The sequence below is a fragment of the Podarcis bocagei genome (genome assembly GCF_964188305.1).
Source record: "Podarcis bocagei genome assembly, chromosome: 16".
NCBI lineage: Eukaryota > Metazoa > Chordata > Lepidosauria > Squamata > Lacertidae > Podarcis > Podarcis bocagei.
The window spans coordinates 32,595,611-32,620,922 of record NC_138142.1 but is presented as its reverse complement, the minus strand read 5'-3'; the positions used below and the strand labels follow the sequence as shown (position 1 = coordinate 32,620,922).

The 25,312-nt window shown below is 49.0% G+C and overlaps 1 protein-coding gene across 2 annotated transcripts in view; it reads left to right on the top strand.

The window, feature by feature from the left end:
* Positions 1 to 1,850: 1,850 nt before the first annotated feature.
* The window catches only part of GANAB (glucosidase II alpha subunit), a 39,278-nt gene continuing 15,816 nt past the window's right edge, over positions 1,851 to 25,312 (top strand). Inside the window, exons 1-12 of one of the 2 annotated variants that reach the window (XM_081173279.1) lie at positions 1,851 to 1,900; positions 11,188 to 11,289; positions 12,237 to 12,345; positions 13,593 to 13,720; positions 15,004 to 15,183; positions 16,586 to 16,651; positions 20,682 to 20,781; positions 21,197 to 21,290; positions 21,522 to 21,618; positions 21,865 to 22,045; positions 23,758 to 23,911; positions 24,702 to 24,937. In XM_081173279.1, the coding sequence (XP_081029405.1) occupies positions 1,875 to 1,900; positions 11,188 to 11,289; positions 12,237 to 12,345; positions 13,593 to 13,720; positions 15,004 to 15,183; positions 16,586 to 16,651; positions 20,682 to 20,781; positions 21,197 to 21,290; positions 21,522 to 21,618; positions 21,865 to 22,045; positions 23,758 to 23,911; positions 24,702 to 24,937 (1,473 nt within the window). In that variant the 5' untranslated portion in view covers positions 1,851 to 1,874. The remainder of the gene's footprint in view (positions 1,901 to 11,187; positions 11,290 to 12,236; positions 12,346 to 13,592; positions 13,721 to 15,003; positions 15,184 to 16,585; positions 16,652 to 20,681; positions 20,782 to 21,196; positions 21,291 to 21,521; positions 21,619 to 21,864; positions 22,046 to 23,757; positions 23,912 to 24,701; positions 24,938 to 25,312) is intronic. The other variant, XM_081173280.1, reaches the window with a different exon arrangement.

Genomic DNA, 25,312 nt, shown 5'->3' with positions numbered 1-25,312 from the left:
CTGATCCTTCTCCCCTTGGTGCTTCTCCATCTTGTTTCTCCCGCCATTCCTTTGTGTCCAGCCAGTCCATAACAATAAAGAACTGTCCAAAATATGTAGCAGATATACATAAAGGTAAAGGGACCCCTCACCATTAGGTCCAGTCGTGGCCGACTCTGGGGTTGCGGCGCTCGTCTCGCTTTACTGGCCGAGGGAGCCGGCGTACAGCTTCCGGGTCATGTGGCCAGCATGACTAAGCCGCTTCTGGCGAACCGGAGTAGCACACGGAAACGCCGTTTACCTTCCCGCCAAAGCGGTACCTATTTATCTACTTGCACTTTGATGTGCTTTCGAACTGCTAGGTTGGCAGGAGCAGGGACCGAGCAACGGGAGCTCACCCCGTCGCAGGGATTCGAACCGCCGACCTTCTGATCAGCAAGTCCTAGGCTCTGGTTTAACCCACAGTGCCACCTGCGTCCCAGTAGATATACATACATACATACATACATACAAACAAACAAAACATATAAGAATCCTGCTGCATCAGGCCATTGTCTCATCGAAGTCCAGCCTCCTGTTCACACTGACTGATCAGATCCCTCGCAGGTAGACAGAGTGCTGCTGTGCTCATGTCCTGCTTTCAGGTTCTCCACAGGCTTCTGGTTGGCCACTGAGAGAACAGGATACTGGACTAGATGGGTCAATGGCCTGATCTAGCGGGTGTGTCTTACCTTCTTAAGACATTCTTACCCAGGGATGTGTGTCCAGGTGTCATTGGGCTTTAGCTCTCATCAGCCCCAGGGAGTACAGGCAACAGGGAAGTTGCAGTTCATCAGCACCTGGAAGGCCACAAGGTCACCTCAACTCTAATCACTACACCACACTGCCTTTCTTGATAGCTTAGAATTCAGTGCAGCTTTTACCATGTCAAACTTATTGGCAGCAGCTCTGTAGGGTTTAATTCGGGGTAAATTCTTAGCCCTACATGGAGACACTAATGACTGAATTATTGGGACCTTCTGCATGCGAAGCAGGTGCTCTGCTGTTGAGCTATGGCCCTCTCGCCATCACCAGCTACCTGATCCTGTTAACTGATGACTGGTGTCATATCCACACTGTACATTTAAGCCGCATGGCTTCCCTTGAATAATAATGGGAACTGTAATTTAAGGGTGTTGGGAATTGTAGCTCCTAAGGATAAACTGCAGTTTCCAGGGTTTGGGGGTGGAGAAGCCACGACTGTTAAAGGGGTAGGTTTTTAGCTTTTAAAATTTTATTTGACTAAATCATTCAAAGGGAGATGTGTGTTGGAATAAAAGAGGATATATACAGCCCCAAATGAACAGAGTGTAGTATAAGCCCTCAAAAGAAAAATAGCTCCGTTGGGTTTGGGGCATTGCGGTTGGGGACAGCTGGCTTCTCGTTTTTGGCTAGATGAACACACATCCTACTGCTCACTTTCTAAGATTTCAGAAAGGGGCCAGTCGAAGACTCCTTTCTCAGAATCGGATCCCTGACGTTCATTCCCCCAGGACGGGACCCAGGCGTTCGAGTTTCCTATCTCACAATAGGATCCAGGCACCGAAGCTTCGTGTAATCATGATTTCCCAGAATGGGACCCAGGCGTCCGAGCACTGCCTGCCCCCATTCCCCGCTCCCGGGAAACGTGCCTTTGCCGCCGTGCCTTAGCGGCCTCCGGTGTACGCACGCGCCGGGAAAACCCGCTCATGAATAATGCAACAGCGAGTGGGAGGGACCAGCGGCGGAGCGGCCGGACGGCCGATTCGAGAAGCGAAGGGGCGGGCTCATGCCGCGGGATCCAATAAGAAGCCTCGGTGGGGACGGGGTGGGGCTGATAACCCTCGGCGGGAGGGGGGAGTGAAGCGGGATCCAAGATGGCGGCGGCGGCAGCAGTAGGGAGGTGAGAGCGAGGCTCACTTGTGGGGTGGCGGCTATGCGGGGTAGGGCGTGGGGGGAGGGCTGTTTTCAGAATGGCTTCCCTCCCTCCCCACCGAAGACCACCAACTCTTCATTCCTCCTGAATTAGCCTTCAACTTCCGGGGCTTCCCTTCAGCCCCCGCTCCCTTCCCACAGTCGCCTTATTCCCGCCCTCCAGCCCCACATGGTCTCCCCGCCCCCATTGTGCTTCCACGTCGCTTCTGGAATAGACCACCTTCCCTCGGGGCGCCCCACAGGTGCGCGTGCTGCTCCTTGCCCCGCATCGCCAGCCCCTGCTCACCCACCCAGCCCATGGTCCCCGAAGCCCTTGCAGGACCCCTTTCCATTTCTCCACCCCCCACAAGCCCCTTCTAAGGCTTGCAGACCCCTTATAATGCAGCCACCTGCCTGCACGTCTGTCTACCTGCGCTGTGCGCACACGATACATTTAAAACACCCAGTGCAAAGAATCCTGGGAACTAATTCACCCTGTCAGGGATCTACAGTTCCCAGCGCCCTTAACCAACTGCACTTCCCTGGATATTTTGCGGTGTTGCTAGGCCTCCCAATGTATGGTGTGGGTGCGACCTCTCCACAATTATTTTCTATTATGAAGCAGATAATCCAATATTTCCATTCTGGCAGACTGAGTTCAGGGGACACTAGTCCAAAACCACCTAAGCAAAACCAAGGCTGGGCTTTGATTTCAAACTTAGTTTGCAAGATTCCTCTAGGGATCTGGTTTGACTGTGAGAACAGGATCTTGGACGAGATGGGCCTTTGACTTGATCCAGCTGTCCTTTGTAGCCCATTGGCTAGCCCGCCGTGCTCTGTACCAGTTATTAAGAAGCACAGCACTGACCCTTTTTGCTTGTTGACTATTTCATTTTCAATTACTTTTATTTTGTATGTTCTTGAGGACTGGAAACTTTCTTCTGCTGAGATTTACAGAAAACTATGAAAATGATTTGTACTGTGGACTGTGCTCTGCTCAGTTGAGAACACTGATCCACACATTTTTGCATAGCCATGGGTCTGTGCTGTAGAGCATCTGATTGGAGATGCCACTGGCAGTCAGTGTCAAGAACGCTGGGCTAGATGGACCATTGTGCCAACTCAGTACAAAGCAGCTTCCTATGTACCTGTGCTGTGTTCACAGCTCAGTGGTAGAATATCTGCTTTGCATGCAGAAGGTCCCAGGTTTAGTCCGCAAAATCTTTAGATAGAGCTGGAAGAGACCCCTGCCTAAAACCCTGGAGAGCTGTTGCCAGTCAGCTTAGACAAGACTGGGCTAGGTGGACCAATAGTCTGATTCTATATAAGTTGGTTTCCTATGTTCCCTAATACCCATCCCAATTGTAGCTCTTGTGATTGAACCATGGCATGGTTGTGATGATTTCCCTTACGTTTGTTCTTGTTCTGTGCTTCAAAATACTTTTCAAAATAATGTGAACCACCAAAAAGGACAGATCCCTACCTCGAGAAACTATGTTTTGAAAAAGATGAGGAACCAAAAAATAAAGGGGCCGTTTTTCTTTTTATCTTTTTACTGAAACTTCCTTCAGAACTTCGTGCTTTTGCATGTGAGGTCTTGGCCAGCCCAGTGTGCTGATCCTTCTATTAGCACATGGCTCCTGCTTTTCAGCCTTTGATCACTCAAATGCAGCATGTGTGGAAACAGGCACTGACCTTCACACCAGCAGTGGAGAGCTCTGTTTGCCCTTTGCACTCTCCCTGTGCCCATAGTTTTGTCTCTAGAAGCTGCTTCCTGATCACTGAATACACAGCAGATGGCTGGATCACATCTTGGCATTCCTGCTATGAATGAGTCTGTTCTTCGAGAACAGGTGTTGGCAGATTTTACAGTCGCATCTACTCTATACATTGAAAGCACTCTCATCCCTTTTAATAATCATGACTCCCTGTTTCCCGCTCAAGAATCCTGGGAACTGTAGTTTGTTAAGGGTGCTGAGAATTGTTGGGAGAACCTTCAAGAGCTATGATCCTCTACATCCTTAACAAAACACAGAATTCTTTGGGGAAGCCTTGATCGCTCAAGTGGTATAGAAACACTGTTCTTATTATGTATTAACATACCCATTTATTTATTAAAGTGTTTATAGACTGCATTTTCAAAAAAATTATAGCAGGTTGGTATGCAGTGTACAAAATTACATTAAGAGACATAAAAATATCAGTAAGAATATCAGTAGATATTCACTGGCTAAAAGAAATCCACATTGCAAAGGCCTGTCTGAATAACAGTTTTTTTGGAGATACATGAAAGGAGGCGGAGATGATTCCTGCCAATCCTTCACTGGCAGGAAGTTTCACAGAGCAGGGGTCACCGAAACCCAGGGTTATGGGGGACCACGAGAAGCACCCCATTGCAGGATGCCAGTGATCAAGGTAGAACATAATGCTGAGGCAGGGCTTTCAACGTGTTGTGGATGTGAGCAAGGGCCGTTTAGGCGGAATCCCACTCTGGTGTTTTTACTAAGGCCCCAAGCTCCACCACTCAGAGACAGGTATAGTGGCTGGAGAAGAGAAGGAAGCGGGCGACGAAGTAAGACACGCTTGTCGGAGCTCCCCTTTCCAGTTCATGCTGTAAGTTACTCCGCTCCTATTTTTCTCTGGAAGTTGGCACGATAATGTTTTGATGAAAACGCCAGGAACTCACCCGGTGGAAGCTTGCAAAGTCAGCGCCATAAATCTCCTTAATGAGCTTCTCTAACAACCTGATAAGCTGTAACTTGGGCAGTCACCGGCCGCGCTTCCCTGGCCTTCCACCAGCTTTTGTTTGGCCTTTGAAGGACTCTTAGATAACCGAGCCGCTCAAGGGGTTTAGGATGACGAGCCTAAAACGTGGCCGTACCTCCTCTGTGGAAGACTGTTCCTTTAACGCCTCAGAACCTATGTCTAAGGTTTCGAAGCCTACTGGGCTGGATTCACCACCTAAGATCTTAGAGCCTTCTATCTCATCATTGGAGGAGTTTTTCTGCAACCTTGTGCCTCCTTCACCTGTTACTTCCAAGCAGTTAGATTGCCTACATGATCCTGCAATGACTCCAAACAACCTTTTAATCACCTCCAAGCAGGTAGACTGCCCATGTGACCCGGCAACGACTGCAAATACTTCCTTGCCAGGAGACAAATCGCTGTTGGATATAACCTCCAGCCCAGATGGCCTCTCTCCCTACCCCGACCCTCATCGTAAATCTTTATGTGATATAGTGCAATCAGTGGAGCTGAGGACTTTGCAGAAATTTTGCCTGCACTTGGCTGACAAAATAAAGGTGCTATCAGCTTCCATCAATATGTTAGAGGAAAAACTAAATGCCTTCATCAAAACCCCTGTCTCGATTTTGAATCCGCCATTAAATCATCAGGGACCTGATAATCATGAGGCACAGAGTCTAAGTAGGGGGCAGCAGCTAGTAAACCTCCAACTCACCCCCAACAATATATGCTTGAACATCGTTCACTCCTGCTTCCCCTACTATGCCTGGAAAAATTGTAAAGCAGCTGTGATCTCATTGCGAAGGTTGACCAGGTCCTACTTGGCCCAGGGTGGTCTCCTATCATTAGAATGGCTGCCAGAGACTCCAAAATTTAAGCGCTTGTTGCTCAAGTTCGACTCTCCCAGGCTTCCTGCACTTTTGAGCAAACTTCAAAATCGTCTCAACTGGTTTGGAATCTTCCCACAAAGATGCTTCTTTAACAACTGTAGGGGCACTATTGGGAAAACCCCAAACTCAGCAAATTTGGTTAGCAGGCCTACAAGGAGGATTGAGGATTATGATCGGAATTCCCAGCAACGGACCCTTCCTATGAACCCCTCCCCACGATTTACTAACCGACCATCCCACCGGCAAGAAGGGACTGCCTTAAGGGGTAGAGCTTTGACAGGTCCAGCTTCGGCTATTATAGATGCCCCTAAAGATTGCCAGACACAAGCCCATGTGGACCCCCCTGCAGCGATAACGATCTCCAGTCCTCAAAATGGCTGCATTCCTTGTGCTGATACCATGACGATGCAAGAGACTCTGGGAGATCCAGCAGCCCTTTGGACAAACACTGAGGCAGTGGCAAGGCTAAACATGCTACTGGAAGCTAACCGAAAAGGATGTCTTTCTTCTGTCTTACATAGTGCTTTTCCATCAACAAGCCTCGATCCTCAAGGCACGACTCCTGTAACTATAGAGCATACGGCAAACGACGAGTCTATGGACTTGTCGGCTAGTAACACCCCCTCGTACCAAGACTTTCTCTTACAGCGATCTATAAATTCGCCCCAGCCTCTGGCTGCTCCTGTGACATGTGACAACTTGAACCTGAAATGCAAACAATCAAAAATCACTGCCTTTTTTCACCCTACTGCCCCTCCACGCAGCGTGCACCCCCATTTGGATTCTCCGGGATTAACCACGCAAGAGAAATCATGACTTGAGGGAAACACAAAGCGGCCTCTTACACTACTATCATGGAATGTGGCTGGTATTAAATCCAAACTGACAGATCCATCATTTGTTGCCTATATAAATGGCAGCCACATCCTTCTATTCCAAGAGTCATGGGCCTGTGAGGACTTCTATCTAACAGGATACAAGGGCTTTTACCTGAATGCCACGCAGAACTCGTTATCACATGGTAGACCGCAAGGAGGCTTGGCTACCTTTGTTTCCTTAGCCATAAATCTTCAGGCCGAAAAAATTGACATCCAGTCGTCACTCATGCTGATTATAAAGTTGCAAACAGCAGAGGAAACGATAGTAGTGATCAATATCTACTTATGTCCAATCTATAAGAGAAATTTGGTTGATCTGAGATGGCAGGAAATCCAAGCGACATTGGAAACACTTTTTGATAAATACCCCGAAGCCACTTTTCTGTTGGCGGGAGATTTTAATGGACGCCTGTCACATACTGACCAAATCTTATTCTCTAAATTTAGCAAGTACCCTTCTTCACCTCTTGTGACTACAGAACTTTTACCAAGGAAATTCAAAGATAACATAGCCACCTACGCAGGTTTCAAATGCAGGCAAACCTTGCTGGCCCTCAATTTCCTTCTGCTAAATGGGGCAGTCAGCTCGGACTACCCTGCCGAATTCACCTATTGGTCAGGTTCACGTGCATCCACTATTGATTTTGTATGGATATCTCCTGACCTTACCCCAAAAATATCCAGCTTTAAGGTGGCTACAAGATTGGAGAGCGATCACTTCCCTCTAGAAATTTCCTTGACTCTGGCTGACGAACTTGATAGGCACTCCTTTGTGCACCTATCAAATGATCATCTGGAGATAAGACCTACAGCCCTTAAATGGACCTCTAATTCGGCCCAGCAGTTGAACGAACTTCTCTGGTCTGATCAGCTCCAAATAAAAAGGGCTTCCCTTATGCAGGCGGATGAGCCTCTACCAATATATGACGATATAGTAGAACTTCTAAAACCAACACTAGTCCGGTCCCCCACAAAGCATGGTAAACAGTTTTTCCACAAAAAATGGTTCGATGAGGAATGCAAAAACTTCAAGAATCATCTGTATAATGAATGGGTGGCATACAGAGCATCAAATGACCCCATGCCAAGTAACCGTCTTATCACCCTCAGGAGAAGTTATAAAGCCCTACTAAAGGAAAAGAAGCTTGAGGCAGAAAGAAACAATTGGAACAACCTTTTGATAGCTGCAGAGAATAGAAATCCAGCCTCTTTTTGGCAGTTAATTTCCAGATACCTGGGTAGGCCGCTTGCAAGAATAGAACCCCACATCTCAGCGGTCACTTGGGAAAGATACTTCGCCGATCTGTATGCAGCCCATGATGCCTGCGGAGATACGGTGGAGCCGGAAGCACTGCCCGATTGGGACCCAGTTACATGCCCTGAAGTTGAAACCCTCATAGATCGATTTAAAGCAGGCAAGGCCCCCGGTGATGACCTTATATCCATTGATGCCATCAAAGCAAATAAAGATTGGTGGATCCCACTTTTAGCTGCACTTTACACGTATATAAACAAAACAGCAAAATTTCCCTCCAGCTGGAGCTCTGCGTTGATTGTATTAATACATAAGAAAGGCCCACGTACAGAGCCGAGCAACTTTAGGCCAATCAGCTTGCTAAATGTCATCGGGAAGATTTACTCGGGGTACCTACTAAACAAACTATCGAAATGGATGGAGGACAACAATATCATTGCCGATGAACAGGCGGGTTTTCGCCCTGGAAGATCTACTACAGACCAAATATTAACCTTGAATCACCTGGCGGAAAAGTATGCCGGCAAAGCCCCAAAGGTTCTTCACGTGGCTTTTATTGACCTTAAGCAGGCATTTGATCGAATCTCTAGAAAGCAGCTATGGACAAAACTGGCTGCAACAAATATCGATCGTCGTCTCCTTCATCTGATTATCAGCCTCCATACAAACACCTTTCTGAGAATCAGGCTAGACAATAAAGGCCTAGTCTCCAACCCCGTTACCACCACTAGAGGGGTAAGACAGGGTTGTTTATTGGCCCCAGCATTGTTTAACTTTTACATTAACTCACTGGTGACTCACATGGCCAATGATGCTTTCCACCCCCCCAAACTAGCAGGCCGATCTCTGAATGTTCTTCTGTATGCGGATGACGCTGCACTTCTTGCTAGATCCCCTATTGGACTGAGGAGAATGTTGCAAGCTCTACATGAATACTGTGATCAGCATGAGCTCCAACCCAACTATGCTAAGACCAAGATCATGGTCTTCTCTGCCCGACCGAGACTCTATCGATGGTCGATGAACGGGATCCCCCTAGAGCAGGTTAACTGCTTTAAATATCTGGGACAAGTAATACGGTCAAATAGGTCTTTTCTGGCCCATAGAGACTATATAACAACTAATGCATCTAAAGCAGCCATCCAGATTAGATCTCTATATGCTAAGAATCAGGCTCAATCAGTGAAGATAGCTTTGAGACTCTTTCAAATGAAAGTCCTCCCCCTTCTTTTGGTGGGCATCTCTTTAGGCTCCCGTAGGGACTTTTTGAAACTGGATTCTATCCAAACGCGATTCCTTAGAGCCATCCTTAGGATTCCCCCCTCGGTAGCGGGTGCAGTTATGAGATTAGAGGTCGGCTGGCAAGCTCTACGGTATGTGGCCTTGAAGACGAAGCTCTGGCTATGGCTCAAGCTTTGTTTTAAACCAGTGGGTATTGCCCCCTTGATATTGAGGGACGATTTCCAATCATCGTGGGAAAGGGAGGTCACTAACGAGGTTCAATCCTGCGGATTGTCTCATCTTTACTTTGAGTCTATGTCGTACAATCAAGCTAGAGCTGTGATCTCCCGGAGACTGAGTGACATTGCTAGACAAGAGGACATAGCCCAGGTAAAACCAGGGATGTTCCTAGGGGACCAGATTTATCGGACCATACCAGCCCCCTACCTTGCAGAAATCCACTATGTGGAATACCGCAGACTTCTTACAGCGGCCAGATTAAATGTCCTTGACTCTGCGATTTTGTGGGGAAGGTACAGGGGAGTACCATACGCCCAGAGAACCTGTCATTGTGCCATGGGTGTGGTTGAGTCCACCGAACACATTCTCTTGACTTGCCCTTCTTATGCAGAGCTTAGACAAAATTTTATAGACCCACTTCTATGTCAATTTAGCTCCCTACCTGGAGAAAACCAGGTTTTACACTTGCTGAATAACATCACTAGAGCTATACCTTCCTTGGTGGCCAAATTTCTTTTTTTAGCTTTTAAGCGTCGCAAGACTTTAATTGATTGTATTGATATGGGGCTATCTGTTTAGCCCATTTTAGTGTTGGCTAAGCTCTAAAATCTTCTTGGATGTTTTAACTGTGTATTGACAATTGTACTTTTTTCTGACTGACGGTCGAATAAAAGGTTGATGATGATGAGAAGGAAGCACCTCATGAGCCAGAAATGGGGATAATGTGCGTGTACAAGTACAAATCCCCTTGAATGAGCTGCATATGTGGAATTCTAACTGCCTAATTTTGAGAGAGAGAAAAGCTTTTTCTTGTTGCTGTTGTTAAATAATTAGGAGCCAGAACCCCTTTGTTGATGTTCTGCCAATGCTGATTTGTGTGTGAGTGCATTTTTGCATGCCTGCCCAGACATATAATTTGGTTACCTACATTTTACTCTTTTATTCTGTGTTTTAATCATAATGGTTTTGTGCATTTCTAATTGGTTAGTAGGTTTCAGCTGTTGTTTATAGTTTTAGGTGTACACCATGTAAAGAGGTTTGTAAAAAATATGTGATTTATAAATCTCCGGCATAAAAAAAAAATCATGTTGCGTAGATCAGGCACATGTTTAGTGCTCTACAGATCCTAGCTTCGATCCCCAGTACATCTAGGTCAGGCTGGCAAAGCCTGTTGTCTGAGACCCTGGAGAAATGATGCCAGTGTAGACAGCAGTGAGTTAGATGGAGCAATGGTCTGCTTTGGTGTAAAGCGGTTTTCTGTGTTCCTATCTGGTGATCTTTCTTTTCGTCATTACTACACTACAGATGAGATAAGGCAACCCAGAAGCCATCTTTCAGTTGAGAGCTTGCGCAGGAACTGTGTTTTTTAAACACTGTGGGGAAGGGCTGTAGTTCAGTGGTAGAGCATCCGCTTTGAATGCAGATGCTCTCAGCAGTCCTGATTACCCCCCACCAAAGGATTTTGTTTAATGCTAGAGTATGATTCTCTTAATGAGCCACACATTGGGCAAAAGATTCCTGCATTGCTGGGGTTGTACTCGTGGTCCCTTCCAACTCTACAATTCTGTGATTCCATTACTCTATCTTCTGGGGACCATTCCCATTCTCCTTTCCCTTTTTCAGTGGAGCAGTTGAGCTGCCTGTGTCAGTGGGATCTTAGCTTTGAAAAGGCATTCTGTGTCTGTGCTGCTTGGGTTAGGCTGGTGTAGGAATTCCAGATGGCACCTGGGCCTTAAACATCCCTTTTGAGCACAATCCAGGTAGTTGTAGGATGAACCTTGTTGGTTAATGCTAGCTGGCCTGGAGCAGGCACCTTTCGTGAGACCCTGGTCCATCTAGATCAGTATTGTCTGCACTTACTGGCAGCAGCACTCCAGGGTTTCAGGCAGGGAGTCTGCCCTACCGCTGCCTGGAGATAAATCCGGGGCCGTTTACATCAAAATGCACTTGCTATCTCTGTGAGCCAGCAGCCCTCAAGTACAACTGGTGGTGGGGAGTCTGCAAGTTAACAATGTGTTGCATGGAGAAATGTCTTCCTTCTCAATAGACTCGAGATGGCAGCTCTTGCTTGGTTAGCTCTTTCCCTGGGTGTTGTCACTGCTGTGGACAGAAGCAACTTCAAGACATGCGACCAGAGCTCCTTTTGCAAGTAAGTTGGGCGTCTTATCTCTGCTGTCAGAGGAGGACTCTCCAGTGGGGAGAGCGTTGCTGTTGCACTCAGGTCCTGCTTGTGGTCTTCCCTTACTGCTTGTGGTCTTCCCTTACTGTTTGACCAGTACAGTGGTACCTCTGGATGCGAATGGGATCCGTTCCGGAGCCCCATTCGCATCCTGAAGCGGACGCAACCCGTGCGTGCACGGGTCGCAATTCGCCGCTTCCGCGCATGCACGTGACGTCATTTTGAGCGTCTGTGCGAGCGGCGAAACCTGGAAGTAACGCATTCTGTTACTTCCGGGTCACCTCGGAGCGCAACACGAAAACGCTCAACCTGAAGCATATTTAACCCGAGGTATAAGAACAGGATACAGGACCAGGTAGGCCTCCGGCCTGATCCAGGAGGCTCTTATCTTCTTACAATAAAAGCATCAGCCAGCCACTGATTTTGACTCCCCCCACCGGCCAGAGTGTGCCTCTGAACAGCAGTTCCTGGAAATCATTTACTGTTGTCGTCAACAGGCTTCCCAGCTGAGATCCAGCTCATTCCATCTGGCTGACCAGTGTGGAAACAGGATGCTGGACTTGATGAGCAGTGCTTGTCTGATGCTCTTGTTATTTATTTCTTCATTGTATTGCTCCAAAGGAGCCCAGAGTGAAAAATAGCAGCATTAAAACAATATTAATAAAATCAGCTTAGAAACATTTTTTTTAAGAAAAAAGTTTAAATGTTTGTCCTGGCTGAGGAAAAAGGGCTGGCACTCATTTCCTCAACAGGATTCCTGTTCCCTGAGGAAGGGCTGCGGTCCTTTCCCTGTGCCGTGAAGTTTCCTCTTGTGGCTACGAGTACAGAAACAAACAAGCTTCCTAAAATGGGAGGGGGAGATAGTAAAAGGTGGCCCTGATCATTTGCCTCCAGTAACCATGGTTTCCTCTCCCTAGGCGCCAGAGGAACGTGGAAGCTGGGAGTTCACCCTACAGAGCACTGCTGGAGTCGTTGCAGCTCAGCCAGGATTCCATGAAGATCCAGCTCATCAATGAAGCAAACAAGGTGAATTGATGAGTTGAAACCCTAGGTAGCCGTGGTGGTGTAGTGGTTAGAGTATTGGACTAGGACCTGGGAAATCGGGGTTCAAATCCCCACTCAGTCATGAAGCTCTATGGGTGACCTTGGGCCAGTCACATTATCTTGACCTACCTCACAGGGTCCTTGTAGGGAATAACTGAGGAATGGGATGAACCATGCACTCTTGGGAGAAAAAGGTAGGATATAAATGCAGTAAATAAGCTCTTCTGCTTACCTGCTTAAGAAAGCTGAAGCGGCCAGCCAGATGGAGATGTCAGTCACCAACCTGGCGTCCAGGGATCTCCATGTGGTCGCGATGGGACCCATGTAATTTGCAAAACACGCCTGGTACCTAGCTAATTTTGAACACTGGTTGGAGGGCATCTGCAAGAGAGACCTTGGATAACTGCTGCCCTAGAGGAGAGAATGCTTGACTACAGTGCCAAATTTATGACCTGGTATAAGGGGACGTGGGTGGCGCTGTGGGTTAAACCACAGAGCCTAGGACTTGCCGATCAGAAGGTTGGTGGTTCGAAACCCTGCGACGGGGTGATCTCCTATTGCTTAGTCCCTGCTCCTGCCAACCTAGCAGTTCGAAAGCACGTCAAAGTGCAAGTAGATAAATAGGTACAGCTCCAGTGGGAAGGTAAACGGTGTTTCCATGTGCTGCCCTGGTTCGCCAGAAGCGGCTTAGTCATGCTGGCCACATGACCCGGAAGCTGTCTGCGGACAAACGCCGGCTCCCTCGGCCAATAAAGCGAGATGAGCGCTGCAACCCCAGAGTCGATCATGAGTGGACTGGTCAGGGGTCCCTTTACCTTTTTATAAGGCAGATATCCTACATCTGTGTAGCTCAGTGGAAGAACAGATGGCTGGTGTAGAGAAGCTCACAATTTCAATCCCCCTCAGCTCTTCACTAAAAACAACCTCCATTTGCAAGGCTGGAAAGGCCCTTATCTGAATTTTTGGAGAGCTGCTGCCAGCCAAACATAGGCCACACTTGTAAACATACATGTATCAGGCAGCAGTCTCAGCTTTGGGGCTGGAGCCTCAGTGTAAAACAGGGACAGGGAACCTGGGGGCCCTCCATATGTCATTGGACTCCATCAGCCCCAGCCAGAATGGCCAGCACTCAGGTACAATGGGAGCTGTACTCCAGCAACATCTGGAGGGCCACAGATGTTCCCCACCTCTGGAAAAAGACAGGACTTGACCCTGCTCTCTGCCTCCAGGTCCCTCTCCTCCTTGAGCTCTACGGCTTGAAAGGGAACATGACCCGGATCCGGATCAATGAGTTGAACCCGCTCAAGCCCCGCTATGAGGTACCAGATGTGTTAGTCCAGGACCCGCCCACAACCAGGTACGCAGATGGAGGGTCATTTATGCATCCTAGCTCACCGTGGGTTGTGAGGAGAAGGCACAGCGGTTTAGTGTAGGGGCAGGGAACCTCAGGCCCAGGGTGGGATGGGGAATTTGTGTTTGTTGCCCCACCCACTTTCCCCCTCAAGCCCCACCCACCACTTGCATGGGGCCTCCAGAAGGTTATGTCACACTTGTAAAGGTTCCCTGCTTTAAAGGGAACCCTTTCTCCTGGGGTGGGGGAGCAAAACAGCATCTGCCCTTCCTTTCCACGTGGGAAGATCCAGCACGATCTTGTCGGGGCCTGGTTGATTCCCACCACAAAGTAGCAGCAGTCTATAGTAGGGCTGGGTGATAACTGGTTTTCAACATCGCAATATATCACCAGCTAAGCTTCGCAATATACTGAGGTGTCACAATGTCAGAAATAAGGATGGAGCTATGTAGAGGCATTGGTTGGCTTTACGGTTTTTCTCACATCATGATTTTTGCATAGCAAAAAATAATATTTGCTATGCGAATCACACATATCATGATTTGTGGTGCATTGCTAGGTCAAAGATCACGTTATGAACTTAAAACTGGGTTTGGACAATACATCAATATATCACCCAGCCCTAGTCTATAGAATAGCGCCCAGGATCTCGCATGTAGCCATGAGGATACAGTGGTGCCCCGCAAAACGAACGCCTCGCGAGACGAAAAACTCGCAAAACGAAAGGTTTTTTCGTTTTCGAGTTGCTTCGCAAGACGAATTTCCCTATGGGCTTGCTTCGCAAAACGAAGCTTGCCCCGCAAGCTCCGGGGACAGCGGGAAGCGCAGCGCATCTTCCCCGCTGTCCCCGGACCTCTTTTGAAGCAAGGGGCGGCGCGGAGAAGATCGCTTCTCCCCGTTGCCAGCCCTGCAAGCTCCGGGGACAGAGGGGAAGGCACAGCGCCTTCCCCTCTCTCCCCAGACCCCTTTTGAACCAAGGGGCGGCAAGGGGGAGAAGCGATCTTCTCCTCTCCGCCCCTTGCTTCAAAAGAGGGGACAGAGCGGCGCTTCCCCTCTGTCCCCAGACGGTCTCCATAGGAACGCATTGATTGATTTTCAATGCATTCCTATGGGAAACCGTGCTTCGCAAGACGAAAAACTCGCAAGAAGAAAAAACTTGCGGAACGAATTAATTTCGTCTTGCGAGGCACCACTGTATCTTCCTGCCCTCCCTTTGGACACTTCCCTTTCTTCATGCCACCTGCTCTGTTCTTTCCCCTTAATCCTCCCACCCCCGCCTCCCACCAAAGATTATCTGTCACAGGCCGGGATGATAACAGCGTGGAGCTGTCCCTGGGCGAGGGGAACCACAAGCTGATTCTGACGGCCAAGCCCTTCCGCATGGACTTGCTGGAAGGGCGGGAGCTGGTGCTGAGCGTCAACTCCCGGGGGCTGCTTGTCTTTGAGCACCTGCGGCAGCGGAAGGACTCGTGAGTACTGGGGCCGTCGGCACAGGGGAGAGGGAGGGGAATGCTGTTCCTGGCTTCTAGGCAGCTTCTGTCTTCCTCAAACGAAAAAGCTCAAGCAAACAAACAAGGGAAAGGGGATCTGTCAACGGACAAGATTGGGGTGTACCTGACAGGTGGGAGCCTGCTGCTTTCAAGTCTTCTAGGAAAAGCGGCTGACCTGGGGAAATGGGGTGTGGAAAGGAGAGGTTGACCTCGTCTTCCAATTCACATCCTTTCCCTCCCTATGGGTCTACCCTTCCCATTCCAGAATTGGTTGGGAGGGATATTTGGTATGAGGCAGGAGTCCTGATTTGTGGAAAGCGGGGCGGCCTGTTTCATAGAATAATAATTTGTAGAGTTGGGTGGGACCCGAAGAGTCATTTAGTCCCAACCCTCTGCAATGCAGCTAAATAACCCTTTTAGCTGCAGTCCGCTTTTTCTTCCAGCAGGAGCAAGGGGTGCTCCCAGTGAGCTATGTAAGTGCTTCACAGGTGTCTGCAAAAGGGGCCTGTGCCAGAAGCCTTTCTGGATGTGTTTTAACCCCACTCTCTCATTGGGAAGTTCTACCAGGCAAGACCTGGTAAGAAGATGGGGCTCTGTGGTGCTTTTCGTCTCCAGCTTCCCACCAGCGGGGGTCACTGTAGTGATGTCTCAACCTCCATTCGGGGCTGGGCGAGCGAGCAAAGGCCTCTTTGTATGGGTCTCACACCCTCTCTTTGGGACACAAGGCCAGAGGTTTCTATCATCCAGGGTGTTGGAGAAGAGGGAGGGGTATAGCTTAGGTCAGCCTTCCCGACCTGGTGCTCTCTGGGTGGTGTTGGACTATGGCTCCCACCAGGCACAGCCCAGTGGTCCGTGGTGGTGGGAATTGTAGTCCAGCAACATCTGGGTGAGCTGCGCTGCAGTGAGATCTTGGAGGCTGAACTACGTCATCTCCAAGATCTCTTCCAGCCCTGTGATTCATTCTCTGGAGCGAGAGCATGTCACAAGCCCATCTCTTCAAGCAGGGCTAGGAAACCTGCTTCCTCTGCTGTTGGGACTCCAAATCCCATCAGCCTCAGCTGGCCTGGCTGGGTCTGATGGGAACTGAAGTTCAAAGTGTCTGGAGGACACCAGGTTGGGGGAAGACTGTGCTAGGGAAAGCAGCAGGCTTTCTGTACAAGGGGTGGCAAGGGGGTCTCAGTTTACCCACCCTCCCCCCTTTTCCCTACCCTGCTCCCCAGCCCCGGTTGTCCTGGAGGGGAGAGCAGGGCCCTTTTCAGGGGTGGTTGGGGGGCTGGCTGGAGGGATGTGTCTCTACGTCTCTGGGATTCCTTGCACTGACTCTCGTTGTGTTTTCTGTTTTTGTTGGTTTGTGCCTCCCCCTCCCGCTCGGCCCCCCCAGTTTCTCGGATAAAGTTAGTAGCACGGTCGTTAGCATTTGGGATAGGATCAAGAACCTTTTCTCTAGGTAAATCTGCAGCTTCTGCTACTGTTTCTAAAACCTTCCCCACCCACCCCTGCCGCCGCCTAGACAGTGGCTCTGACATTCCCTGCGCCGTATTTGGGAATCCCTGTGGTTAGTTGCTGCCCTCTCAAATCCTTGAGGGGTGTGCGGCAGCCTTTAGCTTTGTTTCCAAGGTGTGCATGAACGCATTTGACTGTCCCGATTCCCGCAAACCTTGCCTTGAGTAAGTTCATGAAGTTGAATGCATTGCAACCTATTGCAACTCAGTGCTGTGCTGGCAGCAGCCAAATCAAAGTGTCCTTGTTAAAAATAAAAGTAAAAGGTCTGGGTGTGATCTAGCCAGAGTTAAGTCGTTTTACTTTCAACATAGTAAAGTTGAAACCCAATGCTTAGGTTTATTCTGTTTTTCCTGAAGTTATATTATTATCATTGTTGTTACCACCCCATCAGTGTACATGGCATCTTAGCAGTACATAGGGAGGTGTGGGCAACCTATGGCTTTCCAGATGTTGCTGAACTACAACTCCCATCATTACTGACTTGCCAGGGCTGATGGGAGTTGCAGTTGAGCAACATCTGGAAGGCCAAAGTCCCCCCACTCCTGACATAGGCAGCCTAAAATCTTTAGACAGTGGAGAAGGAGTGGTTAGGAATGAGTTCTGGGAGGATGAGCCAATAGCCTTGGGGTGAATGGGATTTTGAACGGGATTTGAATAAAAAGGAAGAGGAAGCTGCCCTACCTCCAGCTCAGTATTGTCTACACCAGCTGGCAGCAATTCTCCAGGGTTTCAGGCAGGGAACATTCCCAGCCCTAACTGGAGATGCTGGGGACTGAACCTGGCACCTTCCGCATGCCAGGCAGATGCTCTGCCACTGAGCTATGGCCCTTGCTCACAAATACCCATGCTCAGAGAGATGAAGTTCTAGGAATAAAGGCATCAAAGCATGCTTCACTTTGGCTGGATCATGTCCTTTTGTCCTTGCCGCCTATGATTTCTAACTCTGTCCCAGGGTGTTAAGTAATTTTCCCGACTCTTTCACACATTTTGTTTGCTTGCTCTTTAAGAAGAAACACAAAGGTAGTGTGCAAATGAGGCAAATAGATTACCAGATATGATACAAATGCATACCAAAGAAATATTGTGGCACCTTAAAGCAGGGGTGGAGAACATCAGTGGCCTTCCTAATGGTGTTGGGCTACTACTCCCATTTCCCTCGATCATTGACCATGCTGACTGGGGGCTGGTGGGAGTTGGAGTCCAACAGCATCTGGAGGGCCACAGATTGCCCACCCCTCCTTAAAGCCTTACGCCAGTGTTTCCCAAACCTGGGTCTCCAGTTGTTTTTGGCCTACAACTCCCATCACCCCTAGCTTTCAGGACCAGTGCTTAGGAATGATGGGGATTGTAGTTCAAAAACAGCTGGAGACCCAAGTTTGGGAATCGCTGGCTTACATGCTTATTGTGGCACAGTTTTTGAGTCCGCAAAAACATCTGCCATGATAAAAGCCTAATATTCAGAGATAAACGTGTCCCTAAATTCAGTGAGGTTTACTCCCAGGTAAGTGAGTATGGGATTATAGCCTAAATTTATTAGTCTGTTGCTGAGACTCCAGCTCAGCTAGCATGGCCACCAATCGGGAATAATGGGAGTTGTAGTCCAGCAATCTCTGGAGGGAACCTCATTGTCTGCCACTGCTTAAAGGTCCTGCAGTATTCTTCTCTTTGTACATCATGCAGTTAAAGGACTGTTTTAAGAGTCCCATAGCTGGTTGCCACGTCTTTAGAGTACGCTGGGTGGCAACGCTGGGCAGTGGTGGAGACCCTGTGGCCCTCCAGTTGTTGTTAGACTCCAACTCCCATCAGCCCTAGCCACCATGGCCAATTGTTAGGGATGCTGGGAGTTGTAGTTCAACAATGTTCTCATGCTCCATCAGCCCCAGGCAGCATAGTCAATGGTCAGGGACAATGGGAGCTGTACTCTAGCAGCATTCGGTGGGCAAAAGGTTCCTCATGTCTGGTTTACTGCCATGTAACGTGTGGAGAAAGTATTGCGATCGTATCTGCAATTTGCAGGCTGCGATAAGCCTAAGAGACCAGTCTTGATGTCAGATCCAACTTTCTGATATGTTTCTTACGGTCTCGCATAAAAAGCAAAGAAAACAAATGAAGTGAAATTCCCAAATGTTTGTCTTTTGAAGCAACGTGTGCCAGGGTAGGAGATCAAGACCCATTTTGCCACTCATTGCGTATAAGGCATTTCTAGTTGCAGAAATGTTGGACTTTTTAGTGCCTTTTTTGGTTATTCTCCGTGCTGGTTGATATCGGGAGGTTGCTGCTAATAGAAATTGTTTCATATCGGAGAGGGAGCTCACGCTTTTAAGTCCTTGCCAGAAGGACATGCTGATGGGCTGCTTGCTGCTGTCTCCTTTCTCTATTTCTGTGTAGACCATGTTTAGTCCTAGATGAGAGCTTGCGTCCTTCCAAACCCATGGCCCTGCCGGATTTCCTTTAAACTCACACACTGTGCATCAGGGGTGTTATGTATGGCTTGGTGACAGCAATCCAGTTCATGAGAAGAGCCTTCCTTAAAAAGTCCATAGAGTTGAAACTGGAAGTTGGAAGAAAGATGTCCCGTTTCAGCTCCATGTGCTTTTTTAAGTCTTAGCTTAATTCTGCTATATATGACTTTCACCCAGATCTCTTGGAAAAACAAGGTCCGTATGTGTGTGCTTTTCTCTTTCTGTCTTGTGGGGGGCAGCGGGGAGAGATCCAGCTGAGGGGAGAGAGAAGTGGCTGGCAGAAGACCCTCACTCAAAATTCCAAATGTGCCCCCAGACATTAAAAAGTTGATGTGCCCCAGTCTGAGGGGAACCATTGGCCTTCTAGATGCTGCTGGACAACAAATCCCATCATCCCTGACCATTGGATCACAGTGGGTGGGCCACAGATTCTCAAGCCTAAGTGAAGACCTTCACACCCACACACATGTAGCAGGCAGTTCCACTCTCTGAGAAGTGAGTGTAGTTTTCCAAATTTTGCAGCACCTTGGAATGCATTCCAAACTGCTTACCTGCCCACGGGGACCCCTTGGACACCTGCTGATGAACCCACATGCATTTCAGAGAATATCTGAGTGAGCAAGTGCTCTGATTGTTCAAGGAGCCAGCTGTGCTTGTTTAGGGTGCCCTCTTGTTTATGTGCTATCTAGCTGTTGCCCCACGCAAACCAAATGTGCCGAGAACACACGCAATATCCCTCTTCTCTGTTCTTTATGGGGTAAGGATAGTAATGCCTGGGGCAGCCGCTCCACTGTAAGACCTCTCAGGCCACAACCCCAGGCACACTTGCATCTTGAAGTGCAAACTCACTGAACACCACAGGGCTTGCTTCTGAACTGGCATGCATTAGACCTGCCTGGTTTAGTTGTTTGGCCGTCTGGGTTTTCATCAGCTGCTTGTTAGATGTGCAGATGAAGAAATAACATTTCTAATGAGAAAACCACCCTTGCAAATAAGCCTACAGCAGGCATAGGCAAACTCAGCCCCCCAGATGTTTTGGGACTACAACTCCCATCATCCCTAGCTAACAGGACCAGTGGTCAGGGATGATGGGAATTGTAGTCTCAAAACATCTGGAGGGCTGAGTTTGCCTGTGCCTGACCTAGAGGCACAACTGCAACACCCCCTTCTTCTTTAGGTGCAGGACGAAAAGCGGCCAGTCCAGAATGGGATTGGCAACCATTTCCCAAGAGCCCAGTGGGTTTGGAGCCGAGGGAACCAGAGCCTAGTTTTGCACTGTCCTCCGCCCCACAGCTGCCCACACTTCCCTTTCCCCTGCTAACTGGCTGGGCTGTGAATTGGTGTGTGCTGTGCTGCTTGTAGTGGACTAACGGTTCCAGCATTTCATTTGGGCTAGGACAAAGTTGGGATTTTGGTTTCCTTCTCCTTTCAAGCTGCCTGGATGGGGTCATGGGGTAGGTGGGGATTCTAGGCCTGAGCCTTCCTTTCTCCCCCTCCCTTATTTTCTTCCAGAGAACCACCAAAGGAACCAGCATCAGAAGGGGAGGGGGCTGCTGAAGCATCGGATGCCCCTTCGTCAGCGGAACAGGAGTCTACAGAGAAAACCGAGCAGGTGAGCACAGGGTGGGAAAGGTGTTCACCTGCAGTAGCAGCGAGGAACCTGTAGGCCTCCTGATGATGGGGGACAACCATGGCCAAAGGGTGATGGGAGCTGTGCTCACCGACATCAGATTCTTCACCCCTACTCTGCAGGGAGTAAGGGAGCTGAATGCTGAGCCATTGTGAAGTGAACCACAGTCATGCCAAGCCATGGTTTTGAATGAAGTAATGAAGTGAATGAGCCTCTTGGGCTCACTCACTCTTCCCCCAGCCCTGCTCGGAGGAAATCAGAAGCTTCCAGTTCCAGTTTTGCTTAACCACAGTTTGTTGGATTCGAAGGCTGAGAAGCAGTTAACAATAACTGTGGTTTGCGTGAAGCACATCGACTTGAAATGGTGGCTTGAATTTCCTTTGTGTTGTTCTCGCAGGGTGAGGAAGCACCCAAAGGGGCTAGTGAGACCGAAGAAGAGCCAGGATCTTGGGAGGAAACATTCAAGACACACACAGACAGCAAGCCCAATGGTAAAATCCTGTTAAGGAAGGCAATCCCAGAAGCATTTTGTTACTGCCCACTTGGGTTAACAGGCCATGGTTTCAGATCCAGGTTTAGTAGCCTCTTGCAAACCATGGTTTGTTGCAAGTGTGGCCAAACCCTGCTTTGGTATTGAAGTGTAAGACACCTTAATGCTGCTCCACTTCCCTTCTTCCTAGCTCCCCCCCTCTTTCTCACTCTCTCTCTCTCTCTTTCTGCAGGTCCAACATCCGTGGGGCTAGATTTTTCGTTCCCAGGTGTGGAGAACGTGTATGGGATCCCAGAACACGCAGACTACCTCCGGTTGCGAACCACTGAGTAAGCCTGGGGCCTGACAGTGTTGATAGCAATGGTGGTGGGGTTCCCTGCGCACGCCCCCCCCCCCCGATGGAGCTTAAGCAGTTGCAGGAGGGTTGTATGTGTGTGCCCTAGAGATTGAGGGGGGTGGGGGGTGTTGCTTTCCTAGGCACCCCAAATGGTGTTACGAGTATCAGGGAGGCAGCTGCGCCATTGGATTCACCCTGCATTTCCCCCTGCTGTTTCTAATTGCCAAATCCTTGGCAGGGGAGGGGACCCATACCGCCTCTATAACCTGGATGTCTTCCAATACGAACTTTATAACCCCATGGCTCTCTATGGCTCTGTTCCTGTCCTGCTGGCCCATAATCCCCAGCGCACTCTGGGCATCTTTTGGCTCAACGCGGCAGAGACCTGGGTGGACGTCACCTCCAATACAGCAGGCAAGGTACTGTTCCTCCAAGGGCGCGTCACCCCTTTTACTCCTTGTGTAAAACATGTTTTCATTCCTGCGTTGCAGGGAGTTGGACTAGATGACCCTCGCAGTACCTTCCAACTCTACAGTTCTATAATTCTAGGACAAGGAGATGGCTACATTTTTCCTCCACGGTGGCCGCAGTATTCCTCCAAATATCAATTGCTCGGAATCACAGATGGGGAGAGTTATTGTCACGCAGACTTGCAGGCTTCCCAGAGATCTACATCTGTTTGGCCACTATGAGAACAGGGATGCTGGACTAGATGGGCCTTTGGCCTGGTCCAGCAGGACTCCTCTTATGTCCTCCCTAGCTGAGACACATTGCACTCACCTGCATGAGACCCAAAGCAAATTGAGGTCTATTGACTTATTCCTCATCCAGCTATAATGCAAACTATAGGCCACATCTGCACTATACATTCAAAGCACTGTGATACCCCTTTGACGGTCACAGCTTCCCCCAAAGAATTCTGAGAACTGTAGTTTGCTAAGAGTGCCGAGAGTTGCTAGAAGACTCCTGTTCCCCTCACAGAGCTGTAGTGTAATTCCCAAAGTTCCCAGGGAAGATGGATCAATTGTTAAACCAATTTGGGAATTGTAGCTCTGTGAGGGGAATACAAGTCTCCTAATAACTCTCTGCTCCCTTTACCAGTTCCCAGGATTATTTGGGGGAAGCCATAATGGTTAAAGTGGTATTGTAGTGCTTTGAATGACTAGTGCGGATATGGCCAAAGTTTCTTCTTCAGTTTCTTCTTCCATTATTAGTTGGTCTCTTTCACTTTGCTTCAGAACTGGCATCTCTATAGTTAGAGGAGCCTCTCCCAGTTTCAGTCCTGCTGGCTTCAAAGGAACAGAGCTGTCAGCTCTTAATCTATCACCCGTGCAATGCCCACAATAGCTAGCTAGGATGAACATTTCATTTGCCTCCTTGCCCATGTGTATTTCAGTGGCAGTTGAAAAGGGGATGAAGCGCAACACCTTTGGCAATCTCCCCCCTGCTGCTGGTAGCTTGAAAGCGATCCTTATTGGAAGAGTGGCCATTTTGCCTCCTTCAAAACACAGAACTGAAATCTGTGTGTAAGCTCCCCTGGCAAAGTGCCTTTTATCAAGCACACACATACACACCCAGTGCAAGCCATTCTGATTACCCACAATACTTGGATGTCAAGTGGACTTGGTGCACCCAAACCCAGGAAGGAGGGGGCAGAGGCAGGCGGATGCCAGGGGCTGACCTGGTTCAGGTTGTCATGGCAAAGTGGCCTGCTGCAAAAGAGGAAGACAAAGCTTGTTTATTCCACCTGAGCTGATTGAATAGTTTGTCACCAGAGCCGTCTTTCCCATAGGGCTTAGTGGTGTGTTGCACCAGGGCACCCGCCTCTTGGGCGCCCCAGCAAGTGGGGGAGCTGCGCAGCTTTGCCGGCAGCCTCCCCTTTCCCTGCACGCCCACCAGCCGTGCCCCACCAATCATAAGGCTGGCAGGCATGCAACTTCCCTCCCAAGCCTCTGCGAGGATCGCTCTCCTGTAGCAGCATGGGGGAGAGTCCCCCCCCCCCGGGCTTGCAGTGTGCAGCTAAGGCCTCCTGAACACTAGTCGTAATTTGGGGGTGCTGGGCGGATATTTGCACCGCGGCGCCGCATCTGCTAAAGACGGCCCTGTTTGTCATCTCCAAACTCTTTCACAGACTCTGTTTGGGAAGATGTTGGATTACATGCAAGGAGGAGGCGAAACTCCGCAGACGGATGTTCGCTGGATGTCTGAGAGCGGGATCATAGATGTGTTTCTCTTGCTGGGCCCTACACCCACTGACATCTTCCAGCAGTATGCATCCCTCACAGGTGAGTGGGACAGCGATTGTGTTTACTCTACTTCTGGAGGAAACTGGCTTTAAACAATGGCAGGGATTATCTATTTCCTTCTTTTCTTACCATACTAGTCCTAAGAGTAGACTGAAGTCAATGGCCATTATGTAGTCCTTTTTAAAAAAACTTTACTTTAAGCAAATAAATTTTGAGTTTATCCAATAAACAGAAGACCCCCAAACAGATATACAAGTATGTAAATATCATTAAGCTTCTGCTACAATCAAATGACTATTTTCATCAAGTTCCTAACAGTATATGTAGACTAGCATTCTCTTAACAAGGCTCAATTTTTTTTCCACAAAATGCATGTCTGTCTCTCCTCTATGGCCCTTACTATATTTATTAATTTTATAATAACAATAATTTTATTACGTACACCCTGCTCATCCAGCTGGGTTTCCCCCAGCCAATCTGGGCAGCTTCCAGCACATAGAAAAACTTAATAAAATGCCAAACATTAAAAAATTCCCGATGCAATTCAACCATAGATGCAATATCCCAAACTTTACTTTTCTGTTCCTCCAAAGTAGGGGCTCTCATATTTTTTCCCAAATGTAACAATTGTTCTGGCTGCAGTCAAGACTGATTTTCTGTCCCTAAGTCCATTGCTTTCAAGGGGTTTGCTTTGAGTGAGACTTAGTTGGAGGCTCCAGGACAAAGTAGGCCCAGCAGTCTGACTTGCTTTAAGGCAGCATTTCTCTGGCCCACCCTCTGCGGGCATGAAGATGGGCAGGCGTCCTCGGCTGACCTTCCTTTCTCTCAGGAACCCAGGCCCTTCCTCCGCTCTTCGCCCTGGCCTATCACCAGAGCCGCTGGAACTACAACGACGAGGAGGACGTGAACACAGTGGACAACGGCTTCGACGAACACGACATTCCGTACGACGTCATCTGGCTGGACATTGAGCACGCTGACGGCAAGCGCTATTTCACCTGGGATCCCAACAAGTTCCCCCGCCCCCGGGAAATGCTTCAGGGCCTGGCAGCCAAGAGGCGCAAGGTGAGGTTTGAGGAGACGTCCCTAGCTCTGGGACGCAGGTGGCGCTGTGGGTTAAACCACAGAGCCTAGGGCTTGCCAATCAGAAGGTCAGCGGTTCGAATCCCTGCGACGGGGTGAGCTCCTGTTGCTCAGTCCCAGCTCCTGCCAACCTAGCAGTTTGAAAGCATGTCAAAGTGCAAGTAGATAAATAGGTACCACTCCGGTGGGAAGGTAAACGGCGTTTCCGTGCGCTGCTCTGGTTCGCCCGAAGCGGCTTAGTCATTCTGGCCACTTGACCCGGAAGCTGTACACTGGCTCCCTCGGCCAATAAAGCGCGATGAGCACCGCAACCCCAGAGTCAGTCATGACTGGACCGAATGGTCAGGGGTCCCTTTA